Here is a 19,542-nt window from a genome sequence, read left to right as displayed (position 1 = left end):
CAGCTGTCTGAAGTCAACTCATACCTGCTTATGGATCTCTTCTGTCCTGGTGCTGTTTTGCAGCTTTTCACTTTAAAACAGTGTTGATAAGTGTTTGTGCATTTCCATAAACGAATAGTTTACTGTGTAGCTCAGTTGGTAGAGCATGGCGCTTGCAATGCCAGGGTTGTGGGTTCTTTTCCCACGGGGGGCCAGTATGAAAATGTACGCACTCACTAACTGTAAATCGCTCTGGATATGAGCGTCTGCTAAATTACTAAAAATGTAAAAATAATAAGATTTCCTCTCTGCCCCTTTTCTAATTTAAAGAAGGATTGAACATGGGCCTACAGTATGGATTGTAGAGATGGATTATCATGTGATTTCTTTACACTGTATCAGTACACTATCCCCTTGCACACCAGACTTGGTAGGCTGTCTACTTGGCTCTCACCCCAGCCTGAAAACATATCATTGATGTATGACTGAAAGAAATGAACTGATTTGAATAAATAGTTGCTTTGTTAAAGCATTTCCTCATTCACAGTGGATAGAATTTAACCAATGTCTAATGCAGGGTCTGAAGGTACTCGAACGCAAAGAAACAAGGGGTCTTCAAGAAGCCTTGCACATATTACCTTGCTTAAGGGCAGGCTCCAGTCAATGTTCATGAACAACTTTAGTTATGAAAAGTTTGTACGGTGTTTAAAAAATATTTTTGGTAAGAAATATGATCAGTGAACATAACAAAATTGTAAGTCATAACTATTCAAATAAAATGTACAAAAAATAAAAAATTACAAAACAATATCTGACATACAAAAATATGAGTTACACATTTCAAGTTGCTTCCATGTCTTATCTTATGCAAACACTAGATGGTGTGTAGGAGAGGTCTTGGAAAGGAACAATATTCAAAAGAGGAAACCTCAAAATGCAGGAAAAAACTAAGTGCATTTAAACCTATGCGTTGATAACTTTTGTAGTATTTATTGATTTCCCAGCTTCATACAAGCTGGATGTTGAGGCATAAACATAGTACATTTCAACAAAAATATAACCAATATTTACAATTATTGTATTAAAAATACAAAAAAACAACCGAAACATACTCCACCGATTGTCTTTTTAAAAGACATACAGGTCAAAGTAGTAGAAGAAAGTATGAGAAATCACCAGCTAAATGTACACTTCTCACTTGACATCACATCAAAACGGAGTAGCAATTCTACTTCCTACAATTATCTTTATGCTTGTACAATGTTGTGCAACTTTTTGTTTTTCGAAATAGGCCTTGGCCTGCTAATATGCACATAATCTTCAGAGTTGAATGAGAGTGAATGATGATTCATGTCACCATTGTATTAAACGCATTATCGACAATCTATCGGCTGCCATAAAAATTTAAAGAATTGACAGAAATTATAATAATGTAGTAACAGACCACAGTGAAAAACACAGCACTTGCTTTTTCTTCTTCTTAGTCGATCGTTTCTAACTACTGATCAATGTGATCAGCGCAACTCAGTGAAAAGGAAACAAAAACTTGACACTAACACCATTTTATACTAATAATTCTGATTGGCAGCCTTCAAAGTTTCATCTAGGTAACTTCCTCACCGGAGTCAAAACAATAAACATATTCAATCATTTTCTTCAGTCAAGTCCAATGATGTTGAGAAATGGTGGAAAACAGGTTGCTCTATGCTAGCACTGCCTAGTAATATACAAATCCATTGATCTTGATGCCTGTAACAGTGGAGGACTTTTCAATGAAGAGGAGGATGTATCCGACAGCAAGGTAGGAGAGAAGGTATATTCTACTTCAGTCTTAAAGTAACTGTCCAGTGTTTCGTTTCCAGATTTCTATGAAATTTGACCTATAATAATTACAATATGAGTAAAATCATTTTCCTTCCACAACAAAAAAAAAGAAAAAGAAAAGCAGCTTTTCTGTGTTGGAATGGTATGGGTGTACCCCAACAACAGAATGGTGTGGGCATATACCTGTCATAAAACATATTCATGCAAGGATGACATCATCCTCTATGATGAAATAGCAAGCATTTTTTAAATGGTCTGTTTGAGATACAAGTTTGAGGTGTTTAAAAAAAAAAGTGTTTTCCCTCCAATTCATGTTTTGGCGACAAATACGAGTATAGGATGAGTCAACAACATTATTTGGGCATGAGTTAACAAAATATGAACTATTAAAAGTGAGATTTTCACTGGACAGTTACTTTAAATGGTTGACAGAACCCAGGGAAAGTGTTTGGTTATGTAGCACCACTGAAAGACCTGAAACTCCATTCACCTGTATAGGATTTAAGACTTGACCTGCCTTTGGGGTGCATAACTAAAACACGTTCCCAGAGTTGGTTGATTTGCCAATCAGGTATAAAAACCCTTTGTGCTTATCTTTTAACATCACAATCCATTAGGGACAAGACTAAGCCAAGAGAAATCTCCTGTAGTTGTCCTCTACAATGCTGTCCAAATACAGAATTAATATAAGTCACCAGATGACCCTCCAGGTTAAAACATGGATATCAAATAGCCAGATTGACTCTTTAGTTGGGCCACTGCTATGCTCCACAGCTTTAAAACCTGCCACATACTGTATATGACCTAGAACTGAAGTTGTGGCTGGCCATATCGGAAATAGACTGATATCCAGGCCAGGGTTGGGAATGGAGGGTTGCACTAAAACCTAAGGTTTCACTGAAAAGTGCTGAAGCCAGACTGCCAGTGTGTGTCAGCACATTAGATTATGAAGGTGCATGTTGGTTACCCCAACTGACACGTCGGTCACCCAAATGACATATTGGTCACCCCAACTGATTTCTCTCATTGGGACTGTCCAGTTAGCAGTGGGGTTGAGCCACCACTAGGTCATGTCTAATATGTGAATGACAAGATAATACTGTAATTGTGGAATAAAACACTCTTTTGACAGATCTGTTTTTCAGAGTCCACACAGGGATATGATACTTGGGTATAGCTGCTTTTACCCCCAGAGTGCAATAGTTCTGGAAAGAAGACCCCAAAAAACCTAGCAGGAAGTTCAAAATTGATCAATATTCTTTTTTCCCCCTCCATCATCGTCTGTTTTGTTCTCGTTTTATAAAGTAGAAAATTAAAAAGTGCAGACAAAGCTCAACACATCATGATGCTGTGTGTAAAGCGAGGTGGGGTTGGGATAGGGGGTTAATAGTCTTGGAAAGCTGTTCCAGGACAGCTGTGTGTTTGTGTGAGCGCGGTTGTCGCACGTCGCTGTGTTTTTTTCAGCAAAACCGTTTGACTTGTCTCTTCTACTTCTTCACAGTATTTTTTTGCATGCAGGGTCATTCAACCCCCCATGATGCTTTAAGGCAGGGGGGATACGAGCAGAGGAGTCCACCAATCAGGAGGGAGAGTCCAGCAGAGGAGGCAGGCACGTACGTACTGGATTGGTCTGTCTGTCCATCAATCAATCAAATCAGTCTCTCTTGTTCCGCCCCCATGGAAGGTACTTCAAGTCACTGCAAAGGACATCCAGCAGAAGACCGTTCTCAGACTGCTGATACCTGTTCATCCTCTGGAGAGAGAGAAAGAGAAAAAAATAGCAATGTTGGTTACCACGATGGTAAAATCCTGTAAAAGCATCACAGAGGCAGAAACCCCCACAAAAACGTCACTAACTGTCTTCTATGTGAACTTACCGTATTATGAACGACTATCAAAACTGAACAATACGCATATTGGCTACAAACAGCAATGTTAAGTGCAAAAAGTGTGAAAAACACTGCCAGGGATGGAGGTGCATGTGTGCAAGCATCGTCAACACAACTGTGCCCGCAGATGAATGCCATTCGACACTGCCCGTGATGTGAAAGACAGTAGAGAGAGTGAGGAGCAAAATGTCACTAATGCCTGGTGAGCTTGGTAAGCTTTGGTCCAAGCATGATGACTTCATGCACATGAGATGCCGTGGTGGGTTTGTGCTAGCCTGGTCCCAGATCTGTTTGTGCTGTCTTGACATCTCAATGCCCATTCCCCATAGGAGTTGGCAAGACGGCACAAACAAATCTGGGACCGGACTAGGTTTGCGGTGGATATGGGGGTAGTGGTTCAAGTCTGTGTTGTTCCTGGTGGGCATGCAGGTTATTGTTGGTATAAATCAGTCATTTACCTCAGCCTGAGGGGGCCTGTCCTGTAACCTGTACTCTCATCTCATGGCCTGGTTGTCTCTGGTGTTGTGTGTGCCACTGTCTTCCTCAGAGCGACTAGTTTGGGAGACAAGGACTCACCCTCCTCTTCCTCCTCCGGCTCTTCCTCCTCGCCTGGCGAGCGGGTGCGGTGGAGCCCTTGGCGCTTGGCATGTTGTTGGGCCTGGTGGTGGTGATGGGAGTCAGGCGACTGGTTGACCATGCGCGAGCGCTGCAGGGCCGTGGTGTAATCGGGCGGGCGGCGGCTGGAGTGGGCCGGGGCCGTGGGTGGGGGTGGCGACTGCGTCTGGCCTTCGCTGAAGTCAGAGATTGTCAGGGCGGTGTAGCCCGGCGGGGTTGGAGGGGGCTCGCGGTACCGGCTCTCCTTTCGCGCTGAAGGAGGGGGGGGGGTTGAAAGATGATGGGGTTAAACGGAATTAATACTTTACCCATCTGCGCCACACACACACCTAGAAAAAGTGTTGGTGTGGAGATCTTCACGTGGACATAATTCAGCTGACATGCACTTCGCTCCAAGGATGTACGCAAATCGTAAAAAGCATGAATGCATACACAAGGTTTGGTATTTTCAGAACATTCTAAAATCAGCCCTTTCACCAGGACACTGTTTATTTGTTGAGGAACATTTGCCTATGAGGGCTACTAAACCCTTCCATCAACAGAACAGACAAACAAAGTTCAGAGGTCAACTCACTGATAAGGCCCTTGTTGCCGGCGGTGATGGGTGATGGCGAAGGCCTTCCGTGCTGCTTGGCCTCGTCAGACCCCATCGATGTGATACTACTCGTCTCTGGGTCGGTGTTCACGTCCTTCCCGCCTCGCCGTTTAATCGTTCCTGTGTCGCCCTCGGAGTCCTCGCCCCAGTACGCCGCAGAGGAAGATGAAGAAGAGGCCGATGCCCAGCTCCCTCTAGCCTGAGACGCCCACAGTCCAGCGGGGCCCCCTAGTAACGCTTCAGGCCCCCCGGGAGGGTGGACACCAACACCCCCCGGTCCGAAGGCCAGGGTCTCCCAGCTGCGTCCCTGCTGCATGGTCTGGATGTTGTCGTGGGAGCCCGAGGAACATGAGGTCCAGGAGCCGCGGCCGCTATCGGCGGCGTCCAGGGAGACGCGGTCCCCTTGGTCCTGGGTCAGCTCCTCCGAGCTGGGGGAGGAGAGCACCATGGCGCAGGCGTACAGGCCACGGCAGTCCTGCATGGACGAGTAGGAACTGTGTGGGAGGGGGATAAGAGATAAGCTATACCTTTACAATGGGTTCTCCATTCATCAACAACACAGTGGACAGGTAGAGAAATAAAGGGCTGGGATGAGAAATCTTCCGTTCTCAACTTTTGAAATTAAACTCAACACTTCAACTAGCTTTTAAAATAGGATGTGTACCAAACACTATATTTTCAAGTTAACCACCACTTAACAATTGTATAACTTGGGTACACTATCCCTTTAAACAACGTTTTTGGGATGATAATCATTAGAAATTGGCAGAGTTGATTCATACCCGAGGCTGTACTGGTCAGGGTCGGTCGTAGCCCTCCTCTCCAGACGCACCCCTCCAGCGTGGGGGTCTCCCACCCCTCCAGAGTGCCTGAGCCCCCTCCTCTCCTCCTGGGCCATGTCGAAGGAGGAGTTGCTGACCAGGCTGGAGCGTGACGAGATCTCGCTGTGACCCGAGTCCGAGTAGGTGTCTCCCATTCTGGGGTACCCTGGAGAGAGGAGGGGGTAGTCACAATTAACTGACTGATTCCAATCTACTAGTCCATGGGGTTGTGTTCAGAGAGTTGAAACGTTCAGAACCTCCTAGCATGGGTTAACAGCAGGCAAAATAAGAGAAGACAGAGATACTTTTCTTGTAGTGAGATGTTCTAACTGCACCTCGAAAACAAAACTGCACCTCTAACTGCACCACCTTCACTCAGCACACCAGAGAACGTACAACTTTAACATCATCATCATCCTCTGTGACCTAAGTACTAAGTCATGAGAAAAATATTCAAAGAACCCACTACACACCTAGAATCACAAGCCTAAGAAAAGGATAGGGGAAATACACAGCAAGCCCTAACTCTATAACAAACCTCAGAACGTGCTTCAGGGCAGCGATCCAATCCAAAAAACAAAGATCCTCACACCTTTAGCCTGGAGTCACAATGACTGACATTACAAAGCAATCCCATTCACACACATCAAGAACCCCATCTCAGAGTCATCCTATCAAATTCCTCTCCCACTCTGCGCACCAGTCATCAAAATTGGAGTCTTCTGTGACATTAAATCATTGGGCAAACCAACCTCCAGCTACCATTCAAAAAATGGAGTGCTATTCCAAGTCCGGTGGACTAGCGTCAAGGCAGTCTCTGAAACCCATCCAATAATGAGTGAATTAGATTTTACCCAGTGGACCGAAGGGCTTCTAAGCACACTGACATGAATCAAGCGGAGTAGTGGATGTCGGTGAAGAAGCAGCAACTGAGCTTTTCCATCTTCTGAAGCAACTGCCGTACTACGTGTAATACTACTACACATCACAGCAGCAACTCAGCTACTAAGACAAGCGGGGCGACAAGCCCTCTGGACCCCCTATATATACAGGGTCCAACCAGTTCCTCTTTGTAAGATCAACTGGGTCGTGTTCATTAGGGCACGCAACGTTTTTTTTTTTACGTTTTGCAACGGAAAACAGAAATGAGTGTTTCTTATTGGACATGTTTAGGTAGTCCCTCCCTGTTTCAATCTATATTCTTCCATTTGGTGCCTAATGAACACGACCCTGATTTGTTACTTAATCAATAATGTTGTAATATTAGTCATCATCATTTAAGACTTGGTTGGCTGTGAACAACAAATACCCTGCATGTATAGGGGGGCATCATTGGGGGAGCCCCAATATGTGTTCTAGGCCAGCAGCTTCTGTCTAGGTTTATGGCCGGGCTCAGTTTACCTGTGGCTGTCTGTTTACTGGTAAAGGTAACCTTCCGGACACTTTGGCCCTGCAGTGTCCCGAGCCCTACGTGCAGCAAGGCAAAGAGACTGTCACACACAGATAGAACACAGGACAGCAACACAGTATGTACGGGTTGAGGTAGTTGGGATGGGAGGTAGGGGCAACTGGGATGGGAGGTAGGGGCAACTGGGATGGGAGGTAGGGGCAACTGGGATGGTTGCTGTGTAAGTTTCAGGGGATAACGGATTCCAATATGGACCAGTGTAGGCGGTCTCTAAGAATGGCTAAGGGACAGATTAGTGTTGTGGTTAGGGCTTGGCGATCTATCGAATTTGGTTAATTTGAATGTCTGTTTTTGCGCGATATTCCAAATGCCTGTATCGCAAGAATCAAGGTTTTGTTCTTTTTAGTTTTTATGAGCGTTTATGTCCGCTTGTTCTCATGCTGTATTTGGGTTCGTGTCTTTCGCTCCTCTGTGCTGTGTGCACCTTCCCATTTACACCAGAAATCAGTATAGAATGACGAGATGCTCATGTCTCCGCCCTAACAATGGGAGTCAGTGTCCCAAAGGCGGGAAGGCAGGCGACAAGCGCCAAAATAAGCCCATAGAAACGCATTGGCCTTATTTTGGACAGATTTCGGTGAGAGGTTTTTTCACCTCTTCCTTTATGGTTTACACACACACACACACCAAGCCCCTCCCCCTACCTCTCCCGCCAACAAAGTTGACAGATGACATTTTCATCTCTGACAAGTGGTTTCAACTCGCTATTTGCATTTGAGGTTTGGTCCAACAGAAATCGGTCATATGAACACCAAAACACATTGAGACATTTTACTGTAATAGAGGAGAAGATAACTTTTCGAATGATACCCTTTTTATGTCTCAAATATTCACATTGCGCGCAGAGTAGACACTACTAAAACGAGAGTATCAATGAACATTGATTCTGGAAAATGAATGCTCAGTTTGTCACGTGTGGCATTTGGGTACCACCTACCGCTAGAAGCATTTTAGCCAAAGACTGTTATACTAGCTGTCTAGTCTGTTTTATAAATGTGCAATATGCATTAAAAAAACTATTATATAAGGAACTGGCAACTCGTTCTCATTCTGAGAAATAAGGTAGGCCACTTGATTTCAACATCTGAACAAAGTGGACAGGCTAACATACTTTTCAAACAGTTGGACACAGAAGGATGTGTTCATAACAATTCAACTGTTCAACCTTGTTAGCTAGCAAATACTGTAGATCCAAGTTGGCTAAACTTGAAATTTAAAGATTAGCTGGCTAGTCACTAGCACGTGGGCTTGAGAGATTGTTGATGAGACCCATGTTAATTTTCTATAGCCTGCTATAAGAAGTTAGTCATTAGTGAATGTGTTTATTCATGGTTCTAGTTACATTTGTAACATAAAAGGGCATTTTCATAGACAGACTTGATAGCCAGATCAGTGGTTATAAAAAATTATAAAAAGCAGGCTAAACTATTCTGAAAAAATAATTAAATGATTAGTTGGTCTTATGATTGTGGAAGGCTTAGATTTAGCCTAGGTATAACTTTAAAAGCCCTGAATTCATTAGATTATTGCTGATTGTTTGAAATGCAGTGTATTTGACCTTTAATTGTACAACAACGCTTAGAGAGAACATAAAGAGAATCGAGATATATATCGTGAACCGCCCATAAGTTTGAAAAAAATATGCAATACGATTTTTAGGCCATATCGCCCAGCCCTAGTTGTGGCGTGTGCCTTTTAATGTATTGTAACTCCACAAGTAAAGCACAACTTTCCTTTTTCATGGGTCAGAGGAAAACCCTTTCAGTGTCCCATAGCCCCAAAAACCTTGAGTAACTGTTGCTATATCAGAATGACATTATGACATCACAGGAGGCGGAACCAGTAGTTCCACTCTATGACCACTAGGTGTCAGCAGTAATCTGCTGAGTATCTGTATGGGTGAGGGGGGAACTGGGCTAAGGTTGGATTGAGGGGATTATTATCTTACCCTTCCTGGGAGAGTTTTGGGGAGAGGTGGGAGGGGAGGAGCGCTGCGAGGAGGCATTAGACACTGTGTCCTCCGTCTGACGCTTGTGACGCTCGCTGGCCTCCTCCGACAGCGACAGGATCTTCTTCAGCGACTGAGGGGAACTCGTGCCTTCAAAACAAAACAATAGCCAAAATTAGCATTTGCTCATTAGCATTTGCTCATTAGCATTCAGCAAGGGCCAGTTTCCCAGACGCAGATTAATCTTTAGAATCTCCAGTCCATATTGTCTAACTAAGCTAGCTACCCACACTACAAGCAACATTGTGATCAGGTACGTTTTACCTGAAACTGAAACTGTGTTTTCCTGAAAGGAATCACAGATTGTTTCTTTCTGACACCATACAATCTTCTAAAACATGCATAATTGCATCAAGTACAGTTGAAGTCGGAAGTTTACATACACCTTAGCCAAAAACATTTAAACTCAGTTTTTCACAATTCCTGACATTTAATCCTAGTAAAGATTCCCTGTCTTAGGTCAGTTAGGATCACCATTTTATTTTAAGAATGTGAAATGTCAGAATAATAGTAGAGAGAATGATTTATTTCAGCTTTTATTTCTTTCATCACATTCCCAGTGGGTCAGAAGTTTGCATACACTCAATTCGTATTTGGTAGCATTGCCTTTAAATTGTTTAACTTGGGTCAAACGTTTTGGGTTGCCTTCCACAAGCTTCCCACAATAAGTTGGGTGAATTTTGGCCCATTCCTCCTGACAGAGCTGGTGTAACTGAGTCAGGTTTGTAGGCCTTGCTCCCACACGCTTTTTCAGTACTGCCCACAAATTGTCTATAGGATTGAGATCAGGGCTTTCTGATGGCCACTCCAATACATTGACTTTGTTGTCCTTAAGCCATTTTGCAACAACTTTGGAAGCATGCTTGGGGTCATTGTCCATTTGGAAGACCCATTTGCGACCAAGCTTTAACTTCCTGACTGATGTCTTGAGATGTTGCTTCAATATTTCCACATAACTTTCCTTCCTCATGATGCCATCTATTATGTGAAGTGCACCAGTCCCTCCTGCAGCAAAGCACCCCCACAGCATGATGCTGCCACCCCCATGATTCACGGTTGGGATGGTGTTCTTCGGCTTGCAAGCAACCCCCTTTTTCCTCCAAACATAACGATGGTCATTATGGCCAAACAGTTCTATTTTTGTTTCATCAGACCAGAGGACATTTCTCCAAAAAGTATGATATTTGTCCCCATGTGCAGTTGCAAACCATAGTCTGGCTTTTTATGGTGGTTTTGGAGCGGTGACTTCTTCCTTGCTGAGCGGCCTTTCAGGTTATGTCGATATAGGACTTGTTTTACTGTGGATATAGATACTTTTGTACCGGTTTCCTCCAGCATCTTCACAAGGTCCTTTGCTGTTGTTCTGGGATTGATTTGCACTTTTCGCACCAAAGTACGTTCATCTCTAGGAGACAGAACGCGTCTCCTTCCTGAGCGGTATGAGAGCTGCGTGGACCCATGGTGTTTATACTTGCGTACTATTGTTTGTACAGATGAACTTTCAGGTGTTTGGAAATTGCTCCCAAGGATGAACCAGAATTGTGGAGGTCTACAATTATTTTTCTGAGGTCTTGGCTGATTTCTTTTGATTTTCCCATGATGTCAAGCAAAGAGGCACTGAGTTTGAAGGTAGGCCTTGAAATACATCCACAGGTACACCTCCAATTGACTCAAATGATGTCAATTAGCTTACCAGAAGCTTCTAAAGCCATGACATCATTTTCTGGTATTTTCCAAGCTGTTTAAAGGCACAGTCAACTTAGTGTATGTAAACTTCTGACTCACTGGAATTGTGATACAGTGAATTATAAGTGAAATAATCTGTCTGTAAACAATTGTTGGAAAAATTACTTGTGTCATGCACAAAGTAGATATCCTAACCGACTTGCCAAAACTATAGTTTGTAAAAAATAAATTTGTGGAGTGGTTGAAAAAATGATTTTTAATGACTCCAACCTAAGTGTATGTAAACTTCTGACTTCAACTGTATGATTTTCCCCTTATCTAGCGCAGGTTCTTACCGAATGGTGGCAGGTCCTTGACTGGCACTTTCTTGCGGGAGGGGTAGAGGGCTACGGCGGGCACCTGAAGGGCCTGGTTTCCCTTCTGCAGCTGGCCCCTCTGCTGGCTGGCAGCTCTGGACACCACCGGAGACGTGTCTGGCCTCTTACCGCCACCAGCATTCTTGGGCACTGAGAAAGGGTTGAAGGAGAATGTGGTGCGTTAACAAACTGAGTGTTGCTGCGGAGTCAAAATGGCCACCTGGTGTGCTTGTGTATACACAGCATGCATGTGTGCGTCATTCACGTGTTGATGGAGGGCTCACATTGCAGTTAGAGAACACAAGTGTGTGTGTGCACAGCATGTACTCTATCCAACACTTACGTGTGTTGATGGAGGGCTCACACTGCATTGAGAGGGTCTGCAGCGCCTCCTCGTTGGTCTCTAGGCTGAGGTTGGACAGGTACTGCTTGACCTTGCGGGCCATCTGGGCGTCCTCATACAGCTTCTTGGCGTTCAGGAAGGAGCTGCGCCTCACCCGCTTTTTGTGCCCGCCCGTCTGGGTGACGTCTAGCACCGCCGCGTTGGCACTGCCCTGGCTAAGAGACCTGGTCACATGCGTACACACACACACAGACACACACACACACACACACACACACACGCAGGCACGCACACACATAGAAATGGAGAGGGGAGAGCGAGACCACCATCAGACTATGGCCATGTGTGTGTACTAATATTTAGGTGTGTGGGCACTATTCCTGGAAGGTAGTTGAGACGGTCGTTTGAGAGGCAGACATGCAGAGACCGAGAGGCTTTGGGGGCATTCCTCTCAGCTCCAGAACATTCCATGCATTCCAAGGAAGAAGGGGAGGGAATAGGGCCAGGGGGTCAATCAGTCAGGAAACAGGGGATGTGTGTGTGTGTGTGTGTGTGTTGGGGGTTCAAATAGTGATGTATAGTCATTTCTGTGGTAAACACCAAGGTAGTTCTAGTGAAATGCCTTTTCAGCAGAAACTATGGTACATACAGAGTACATGCATAGTATGGTGGAATTGAACTCAATGAATGCTCTGTATAGTACCTCCTTGGCCACTGTAATGTAAAGCATGACTAGTTTGGCTGCGGGCCTAAAATGAACTTTTTGGTCCGCCAGCCACTATGGCAGGTAGATGAAAAAACCTACCATCCACTCAGATTCTTTACCAGCCATTTATTTTGTGACATAATTACAATTTTTTTTTTTTTTTACAGATGAACATGCTTGGTCATTTTTCTAAAACAAGAAATGTATTAGTAAGAAGTAAATGTGGTATATTGCTCCATTTCATTTCTTGTGACCAGAGACTTTTAACCAAAATATCAGGGACAAAATGTTCAGCTGCCCCTTTAAGGCCTGGAGGTAACGGGACCACTCGATGCGTCTTGAAAAACGACCGAGCTTGTGAACAAAACTATGTAAATAGCTAAAAAAACAAGAGGACAAAGTCTCACTTTGTAGACTTGAGTAAATTAGTCCAAATTCTTGTGCGCAGCGCCTCCAAAAACAAATCTCAGCACTTCACTCCCCTGCCAGTGTTGCTGCCCGAGGATTCATATTTCCTTGTGCAATTAACAACTATGAAACACAACAGCAGAAATACTTGGAAAACTGCTACTGCAGCATTTCTCTAACCCAAACTTGCACGTGCTCATACTTGACTTTTGACTCTTTTTATTCGCATATTTAATGCTCGCATTGTAGAGCCCTGAAAATTGACCACCCGCCATTGTGGCTGGTGAAATAGACATTCTTACCTGCCAATACCTAAATCTACCCGCATTTGGCAGGTGTTCATTTTATGCCCTGTTTGGCTGTCATTGTAGCACACTACAGACTTTCATGTTTAAGAAGATATTTATTATTATCATTATTATTCAGTCTGGAGGCTGATAAATCCAAACGGATCCAAAACAAAAGTAGGCATGCCATTATTGGTAAGTAGGCTATCTTAGCTGGGAAAACACAAAGTAATCACTTTTGCTAGTTCATGGATCACTATATCAGTTTTAATGCATAATTGCGAATTATTTTGAGAATTCTAAAATTGTAGTTTGACCTGAAAAAAGCAAAAGTGATGTTCATTTCCATTTCGAAAAATATTTTTGCCAGAGCCAAGCAGTGTTAGAAGGGTTTCAAACCAAATGTAAAATCAGCACTAAAAACAAACAAACGAGGTGTCCGAAATGAGGAAGGAAGGGAGCCAGCAAATGGGGTAAAAGAAAAAAGCATGGAAAGGTCGGTCACCAAAAACTTACCCTAAACTCCTCCATTTCTTCTTCCTAGAAGGGATAGCCATGAACAGTGAAGCGTGGAGGGCAAAGAGTGCACGGGGAGAGAGAGAAAGAGAGAGAAAGAGAGGGAGACAAGCTTAGACAGGATAGACCACAGAGAGCCACCAAGATGAGCAAGTTTACCAGAGGCCCACAATAGAGAGAAAGAGACAAACATTGATAACAACCACCGACACCCGGAAGTGACATCACAGCATGGTGGACATACAGTTGAAGTCGGAAGTTTACATACACCTTGGCCAAAAACATTTAAACTCAGTTTTTACAATTCCTGACATTTAATCCTAGTAAAGATTCCCTGTCTTAGGTCAGTTAGGATCACCACTTTATTTTAAGAATGTGAAATGTCAGAATAATAGAGAGAATGATTTATTTCAGCTTTTATTTCTTTCATCACATTCCCAGTGGGTCAGAAGTTTACATACACTCAATTCGTATTTGGTAGCATTGCCTTTAAATTGTTTAACTTGGGTCAAACGTTTCGGGTAGCCTTCCACAAGCTTCCCACAATAAGTTGGGTGAATTTTGGCCCATTCCTCCTGACAGAGCTGGTGTAACTGAGTCAGGTTTGTAGGCCTCCTTGCTCACATACGCCTTTTCAGTTCTGCCCACACATTTTCTATAGGATTGAGGTCAGGGCTTTCTGATGGCCACTCCAATACCTTGACTTTGTTGTCCTTAAGCCATTTTGCCACAACTTTGGAAGTATGCTTGGGATCATTGTCCATTTGGAAGACCCATTTGCGACCAAGCTTTAACTTCCTGACTGATGTCTTGAGATGTTGCTTCAATATGTCCACTTAACTTTCCTTCCTCATGTTGCCATCTATTTTGTGAAGTGCACCAGTCCCTCCTGCAGCAAAGCACCCCCAAGCATGATGCTGCCACCCCCATGCTTCACGGTTGGGATGGTGTTCTTCGGCTTGCAAGCAACCCCCTTCTTCCTCCAAACATAACGATGGTCATTATGGCCAAACAGTTATTTTTTTTGTTTCATCAGACCAGAGGACATTTCTCCAAAAAGTACGATCTTTGTCCCCATGTGCAGTTGCAAACCGTAGTCTGGCTTTTTTATGGCGGTTTTGGAGCAGTGGCTTCTTCCTTAATGAGCGGCCTTTCAGGTTAAGTTGATATAGGACTCGTTTTACTGTGGATATAGATACTTTTGTACCTGTTTCCTCCAGCATCTTCACAAGGTCCTTTGCTGTTGTTCTGGGATTGATTTGCACTTTTCGCACCAAAGTATGTTCATCTCTAGGAGACAGAACGCGTCTCCTTCCTGAGCGGTATGATGGCTGCGTGGTGCCATGGTGTTTATACTTGCGTACTATTGTTTGTACAGATGAACGTGGTACCTTCAGGCGTTTGGAAATTGCTCCCAAGGATGAACCAGACTTGTAGAGGTCTACAATTATTTTTCTGAGGTCTTGGCTGATTTCTTTTGATTTTCCCATGATGTCAAGCAAAGAGGCACTGAGTTTGAAGGTAGGCCTTGAAATACATCCACAGGTACACCTCCAATTGACTCAAATTATGTCAATTAGCCTATCAGAAGCTTCTAAAGCCATGACATTATTTTCTGGAATTTTCCAAGCTGTTTAAAGGCACAGTCAACTTAGTGTATGTAAACTTCTGACCCACTGGAATTGTGATACAGTGAATTATAAGTGAAATAATCTGTCTGTAAACAATTGTTGGAAAAATTACTTGTGTCATGCACAAAGTAGATGTCCTAACCGACTTGCCAAAACTATAGTTTGTTAACAAGAAATGTGTGGAGTGGTTGAAAAACGAGTTTTAATGACTCCAACCTAAGTGTATGTAAACTTCCGACTTCAACTGTACATAGTCACAGTCAGACACACACTTTCACATGAGCACTGTGGTTTTATGCCAACGATAAGTGGACAGTACAGAATACAGGAAACAGCTGGGTTGCCCGGGGAAATGGCTGCTCAAGGGAAAAGCGTGGAAGCGGGGAATATTGACAATCTACATGTGAACAACCATTGACAATCTACAGTGATTTGATTGGATGTGTAGGGGATGGTTAAGCGTTGTTAGTCTTCTGGGAATATTGGTTTTCTGTGTTTTTCCCGATGTTACCTGGTTCTGAACATGAGCGCAGGGTCCATGTTGACGGAGGCCATGCGACCCACGTGGCGGATCTCTTTGGCGATCATACGCAGCTTCTCAAAGTTCACCAGGCCGTCCACTTTTGAGTCGTTCCCTGGGGAAAGACGAGAGAGACTATTTGTTATAACAGTGGAAATGGGAGGGGAGGGGCTGGGGATGGGCTTTGGCAGAAGCTTTGAGAAGGGTGGGGGTTTATTTTCCTTAAGATTTGGTTCTGGGTTCCAAAATTAATGTTTTTGAACACATTTTGTGATACAAAATGACCAAGTGTGTCATTGACTACCTTCGTGCAGGAAGGTGAGGTCTTTCTTGATGACGGGGAACAGGGGGATGATGGGCGGCTGGAGGTTCTGGTTGTTGAGCACGTTGCGGTACTTGGCCATGTTCCTGGACGGGTCAAACAGGTCCTGCAGGTCCCCAAACAGCTTCTCGTACTTACTGGGCAGCTTTTCCCACGTGCCCCGGAGTCTAGATACTGGGGCCAGGTTCAGACCACTGTTGGGGAGGACCACAGACAGACAGTGAAGTTAGAAGGCTGATCCTGTAGAGGGGGTGTGCTAACCTCTGGGGATTAGGGTTAGGGGGTTAACTCTGGTTCTAGAGGATGAAAAGGTTTCATCCAACCCCACACAAACACAGCTGATTCCGCCTAACTGCTGGATTTGGTGTAAAACTCTTCAAAATTGGTTTAATACATCTACATCACAACAATACAACATGGCCACCGGGTCTCCTCTTGTCGTCCTCCTCTCCCACCTCACCTGATGATGGCGAACATGGAGTTGAAGTTCTTGCACTCTCTACAATGGAGAGCAATCTTGATGAAGTGCTTGACCGTCTTCATGCGCTTGAGTTGGTTGGGCTCCCGGGTCACCTCCGACGCCACCCAGAAGGTCTCTTGGTTGATGACCTCCTCGAAGCGCTTGAGGCAAAATGAGCCCGTCTTGGACTTGAGCTTGAACAGGTCATCGATGTACTCAGTGGGCTCGATGGCGCAGAAGAGTTCGAAGGCACGCATGGAGAGCTGCGTGGCTACTTCCACGGTGGAGAGCTGGAGGAGGGAGATCTGGGCTTCACGAAGGAGGTCCTGGGCGTCCTCGTCTGAACAGAGGGTTTCTGTCTCCATGTTGCTCTTCAGGTAGTATCTAGAGAGAGGGGAAGAGCAGGGAGTTCCTTTAGTATTTACACGCAGGTATTATTTTGTACATAGATAATCTGTCTCCATTTTGTTCGTCCAGTAGAATCAGATCACACAAAGCACATATTCAAGTGTTTTTGTTAGTTATTCATAGTATCAAGTTGAGTAACTATTAACAAGCACCTGATGTTTTATGACTATAATGTGACTTGAATAAAAATATTAAAAGACAAGGTCTTTACTAATAAGGGACAATGGGAGAACAGGTTTTAAGATAGGAATGGTCATGAGAACATCAGCACAACAGGAAGGGAAGACTTGAGAGTATTTGCTATCTTTTGTACAAGAGATGGAACAAAACTCTATAAATAATTGAAATAATTAAATCAATAGAACCAGTCCTTACCTGCCACTGAGCTGTATCCTATCAGCCAGCTTGGACAGCTGCTCTGGTAGCCGCCGTTGCTTGATGACGCCCTCCGGCGTGACGGACACCTCGCACAGCGAATAGGCTTCGGGCGCCGCGGTCAGGGCGAACTCCCGGATGGCCTGGGCCACCACCTCCTTGGCCGTGGTGTCCTTACCAATCATGATGTATCGACTCTGTTGGTCTGCCTTGAACACCCGCAGCACCTGGTCGGACATGTCTGGGGGGGGATAGAGGTACAACGTCAACACAATGTTGGACAAACATTAGGGGCGGAATCCTCATTTGGGATATGTAGATCACTTAATTGCATTGAAATTACCTGAACAATTATATGTCCGAATTCAGCAATTTTGTCATGCACAGTCACATAATTCAAGTACCAGTGTTTTTTTCCCCCCAAGGTAAAAAAATCATGGCATCCCCACCTAAATCATTTTGATGTCAACATACCACCACGATTACAATGCAACACACCAATATGCACAGAGAATGAATTGGTCAATGTAATGCTGGCTGCTTATACTCGATTTGTTTCAAAATGTACTCCAGTTAGATTCAGGCATGCATTACCCATTAAAACACACTGATTTGATGCCTGCTTTTATCAAGACCGACAAGACCAGACCATAACCACAGTTAAAAGTTTGCCCTTTAGAGAGCAGTTTTAGAAACACCATAGGAAGCTTGTAAACGAAAAAGCAGTTAGCTGGCAAAGAGGACAAGCGTTGCCGTGGGCAGAGCAGCAGAGCAATACTCACTTGTCACGACTGGGGCTGAAAGAACACAAAGAGTGTGTGTAGGAGAACGTTAATGGGTGTGTCAAACTTGGATGCCAGACATCTGGCGAAGTATGTGCACGGTTGGCAATGTATATAAATGCATGCGAACTAGACGGCTTCAAGAGAGCTGAAGACAGCCAAGTTGTGCTTATATAATAATAATAATATAATATGCCATTTAGCAGACGCTTTTATCCAAAGCGACTTACAGTCATGCGTGCATACATTTTTTGTGTATGGGTGGTCCCGGGGATCGAACCCACTACCTTGGCGTTACAAGCGCCGTGCTCTACCAGCTGAGCTACAGAGGACCACGGACCACGGATAGATGTGTAATGTATGCTTTATAATATTCAGTTTCAGTATAATATTCAGTATAATATTCAGTTGTATATTAGAGGTTCAAATAGGGGTGTCTCTGTCCTCACCCGGTTGGTTGTTGAAGTCCAGGATGCGGTGGTGGGACTGCAGCAGGTCAGGGTTGCTGGACGATAGGTTGCCGCTGACTGGCAGCGCGGCCGGAATCTGTTTGGACTGCTTCAGGCCCACAATGCTATCGTCCTGCGACTGGCCCACGCCCACGTCGCTACCGAAACACAGAGGGAGGGGTTAGAAGCAGTTCCACTTTCAGAGGATAGAGGGCGATGTTTGTACAGTAAAGTACACAGTGCACAAAACATTAAGAATATCCTAATGTTGAGTTGCACCCCCTCAGAACAGCCTCAATTCATCAGGGCTTGGACTGTACAAGGTGTCGAAAGCGTTCCACGGGGAAGCTGGTCCATGTTAAGACAAACCGATTCACCTGGCACCTACTACCATAACCCATTCAAAGGCACTTAAATCATCCTCTGAATGGCACATACACCCAATCCATGTCTCAAGGCTTAAAACTCCTTCTTTAACCTGTCTCCATTCATCTACACTGATTGAAGTGGATTTAACAAGTGACATCAATAAGGGATCATAGCCTTCACCTGGATTCACATGGTCAGTCTATGTCATGGAAAGAGCTCAATACATCTTGAGAAATACAACAAATTAAACAGTAATAACCCAACCCCATTTTATTCCACACTCTCCTCTCCTATTTTCTTCAACTCCACTATTATTATTTTTCTTCCACTCTCCTTTCCTCTCTAAATTTGAAGCAACATTTTCCCTTCGTCTCTTACTTGTACGGTTTTGGGGGCAGGATGCTGGTGAGCGTCTTGTCGAAGATCTTCTTGAGCTTGTTCCTTCCTCCCACAGTGTTGGCCTTGGCCTTCTTACTGGCCTTCTCCAGGCCCATCACCTGCATTAAGGAGGAGACGGGACACCATTAGGTTAGGCTTTAGGAATGTCTTTACTAAGATAAAACCAGGGACATTTTCATTAGGGCACATTGTAGCAAAACATTTTGCAACAGAAAACGAAAACAAGCATTTCTGATTGGACAATGTCAGGTAGTCCCTTCCTGTTTCAGTCTGTTTTCTTCTGTTTGGTGCCTAATGAACACGTGCCTGATACCATACACAAAGCA

At 44.2% G+C, this 19,542-nt stretch overlaps 1 protein-coding gene across 18 annotated transcripts in view; it reads right to left on the bottom strand.

The window, feature by feature from the left end:
* Nucleotides 1-953: 953 nt before the first annotated feature.
* LOC121535521 (rap guanine nucleotide exchange factor 2) overlaps nucleotides 954-19,542 on the bottom strand; it is a 136,732-nt gene continuing 118,143 nt past the window's right edge. For 7 of the 18 annotated variants that reach the window (XM_041842663.2, XM_041842682.2, XM_041842700.2 and 4 more), the window contains 16 exons: nucleotides 19,196-19,314; nucleotides 18,449-18,606; nucleotides 18,000-18,014; nucleotides 17,218-17,458; nucleotides 16,435-16,818; nucleotides 15,957-16,168; nucleotides 15,644-15,767; nucleotides 13,502-13,525; nucleotides 11,585-11,808; nucleotides 11,221-11,391; nucleotides 9,140-9,289; nucleotides 7,125-7,190; nucleotides 5,685-5,889; nucleotides 4,882-5,396; nucleotides 4,151-4,559; nucleotides 954-3,556 (listed from right to left, as the gene is read on the bottom strand). In XM_041842663.2, the coding sequence (XP_041698597.1) occupies nucleotides 4,192-4,559; nucleotides 4,882-5,396; nucleotides 5,685-5,889; nucleotides 7,125-7,190; nucleotides 9,140-9,289; nucleotides 11,221-11,391; nucleotides 11,585-11,808; nucleotides 13,502-13,525; nucleotides 15,644-15,767; nucleotides 15,957-16,168; nucleotides 16,435-16,818; nucleotides 17,218-17,458; nucleotides 18,000-18,014; nucleotides 18,449-18,606; nucleotides 19,196-19,314 (2,976 nt within the window). In that variant the 3' untranslated portion in view covers nucleotides 954-3,556; nucleotides 4,151-4,191. The remainder of the gene's footprint in view (nucleotides 3,557-4,150; nucleotides 4,560-4,881; nucleotides 5,397-5,684; nucleotides 5,890-7,124; nucleotides 7,191-9,139; nucleotides 9,290-11,220; nucleotides 11,392-11,584; nucleotides 11,809-13,501; nucleotides 13,526-15,643; nucleotides 15,768-15,956; nucleotides 16,169-16,434; nucleotides 16,819-17,217; nucleotides 17,459-17,999; nucleotides 18,015-18,448; nucleotides 18,607-19,195; nucleotides 19,315-19,542) is intronic. The other 11 variants (XM_041842692.2, XM_041842718.2, XM_041842796.2 and 8 more) reach the window with 7 other exon arrangements.

Source organism: Coregonus clupeaformis, chromosome 2 (genome assembly GCF_020615455.1).
Source record: "Coregonus clupeaformis isolate EN_2021a chromosome 2, ASM2061545v1, whole genome shotgun sequence".
In the NCBI taxonomy this organism is placed as follows: Eukaryota; Metazoa; Chordata; class Actinopteri; order Salmoniformes; family Salmonidae; genus Coregonus; species Coregonus clupeaformis.
The sequence above is the reverse complement of the archived record's forward strand: the minus strand, read 5'-3'. Positions and strand labels throughout refer to the sequence as shown.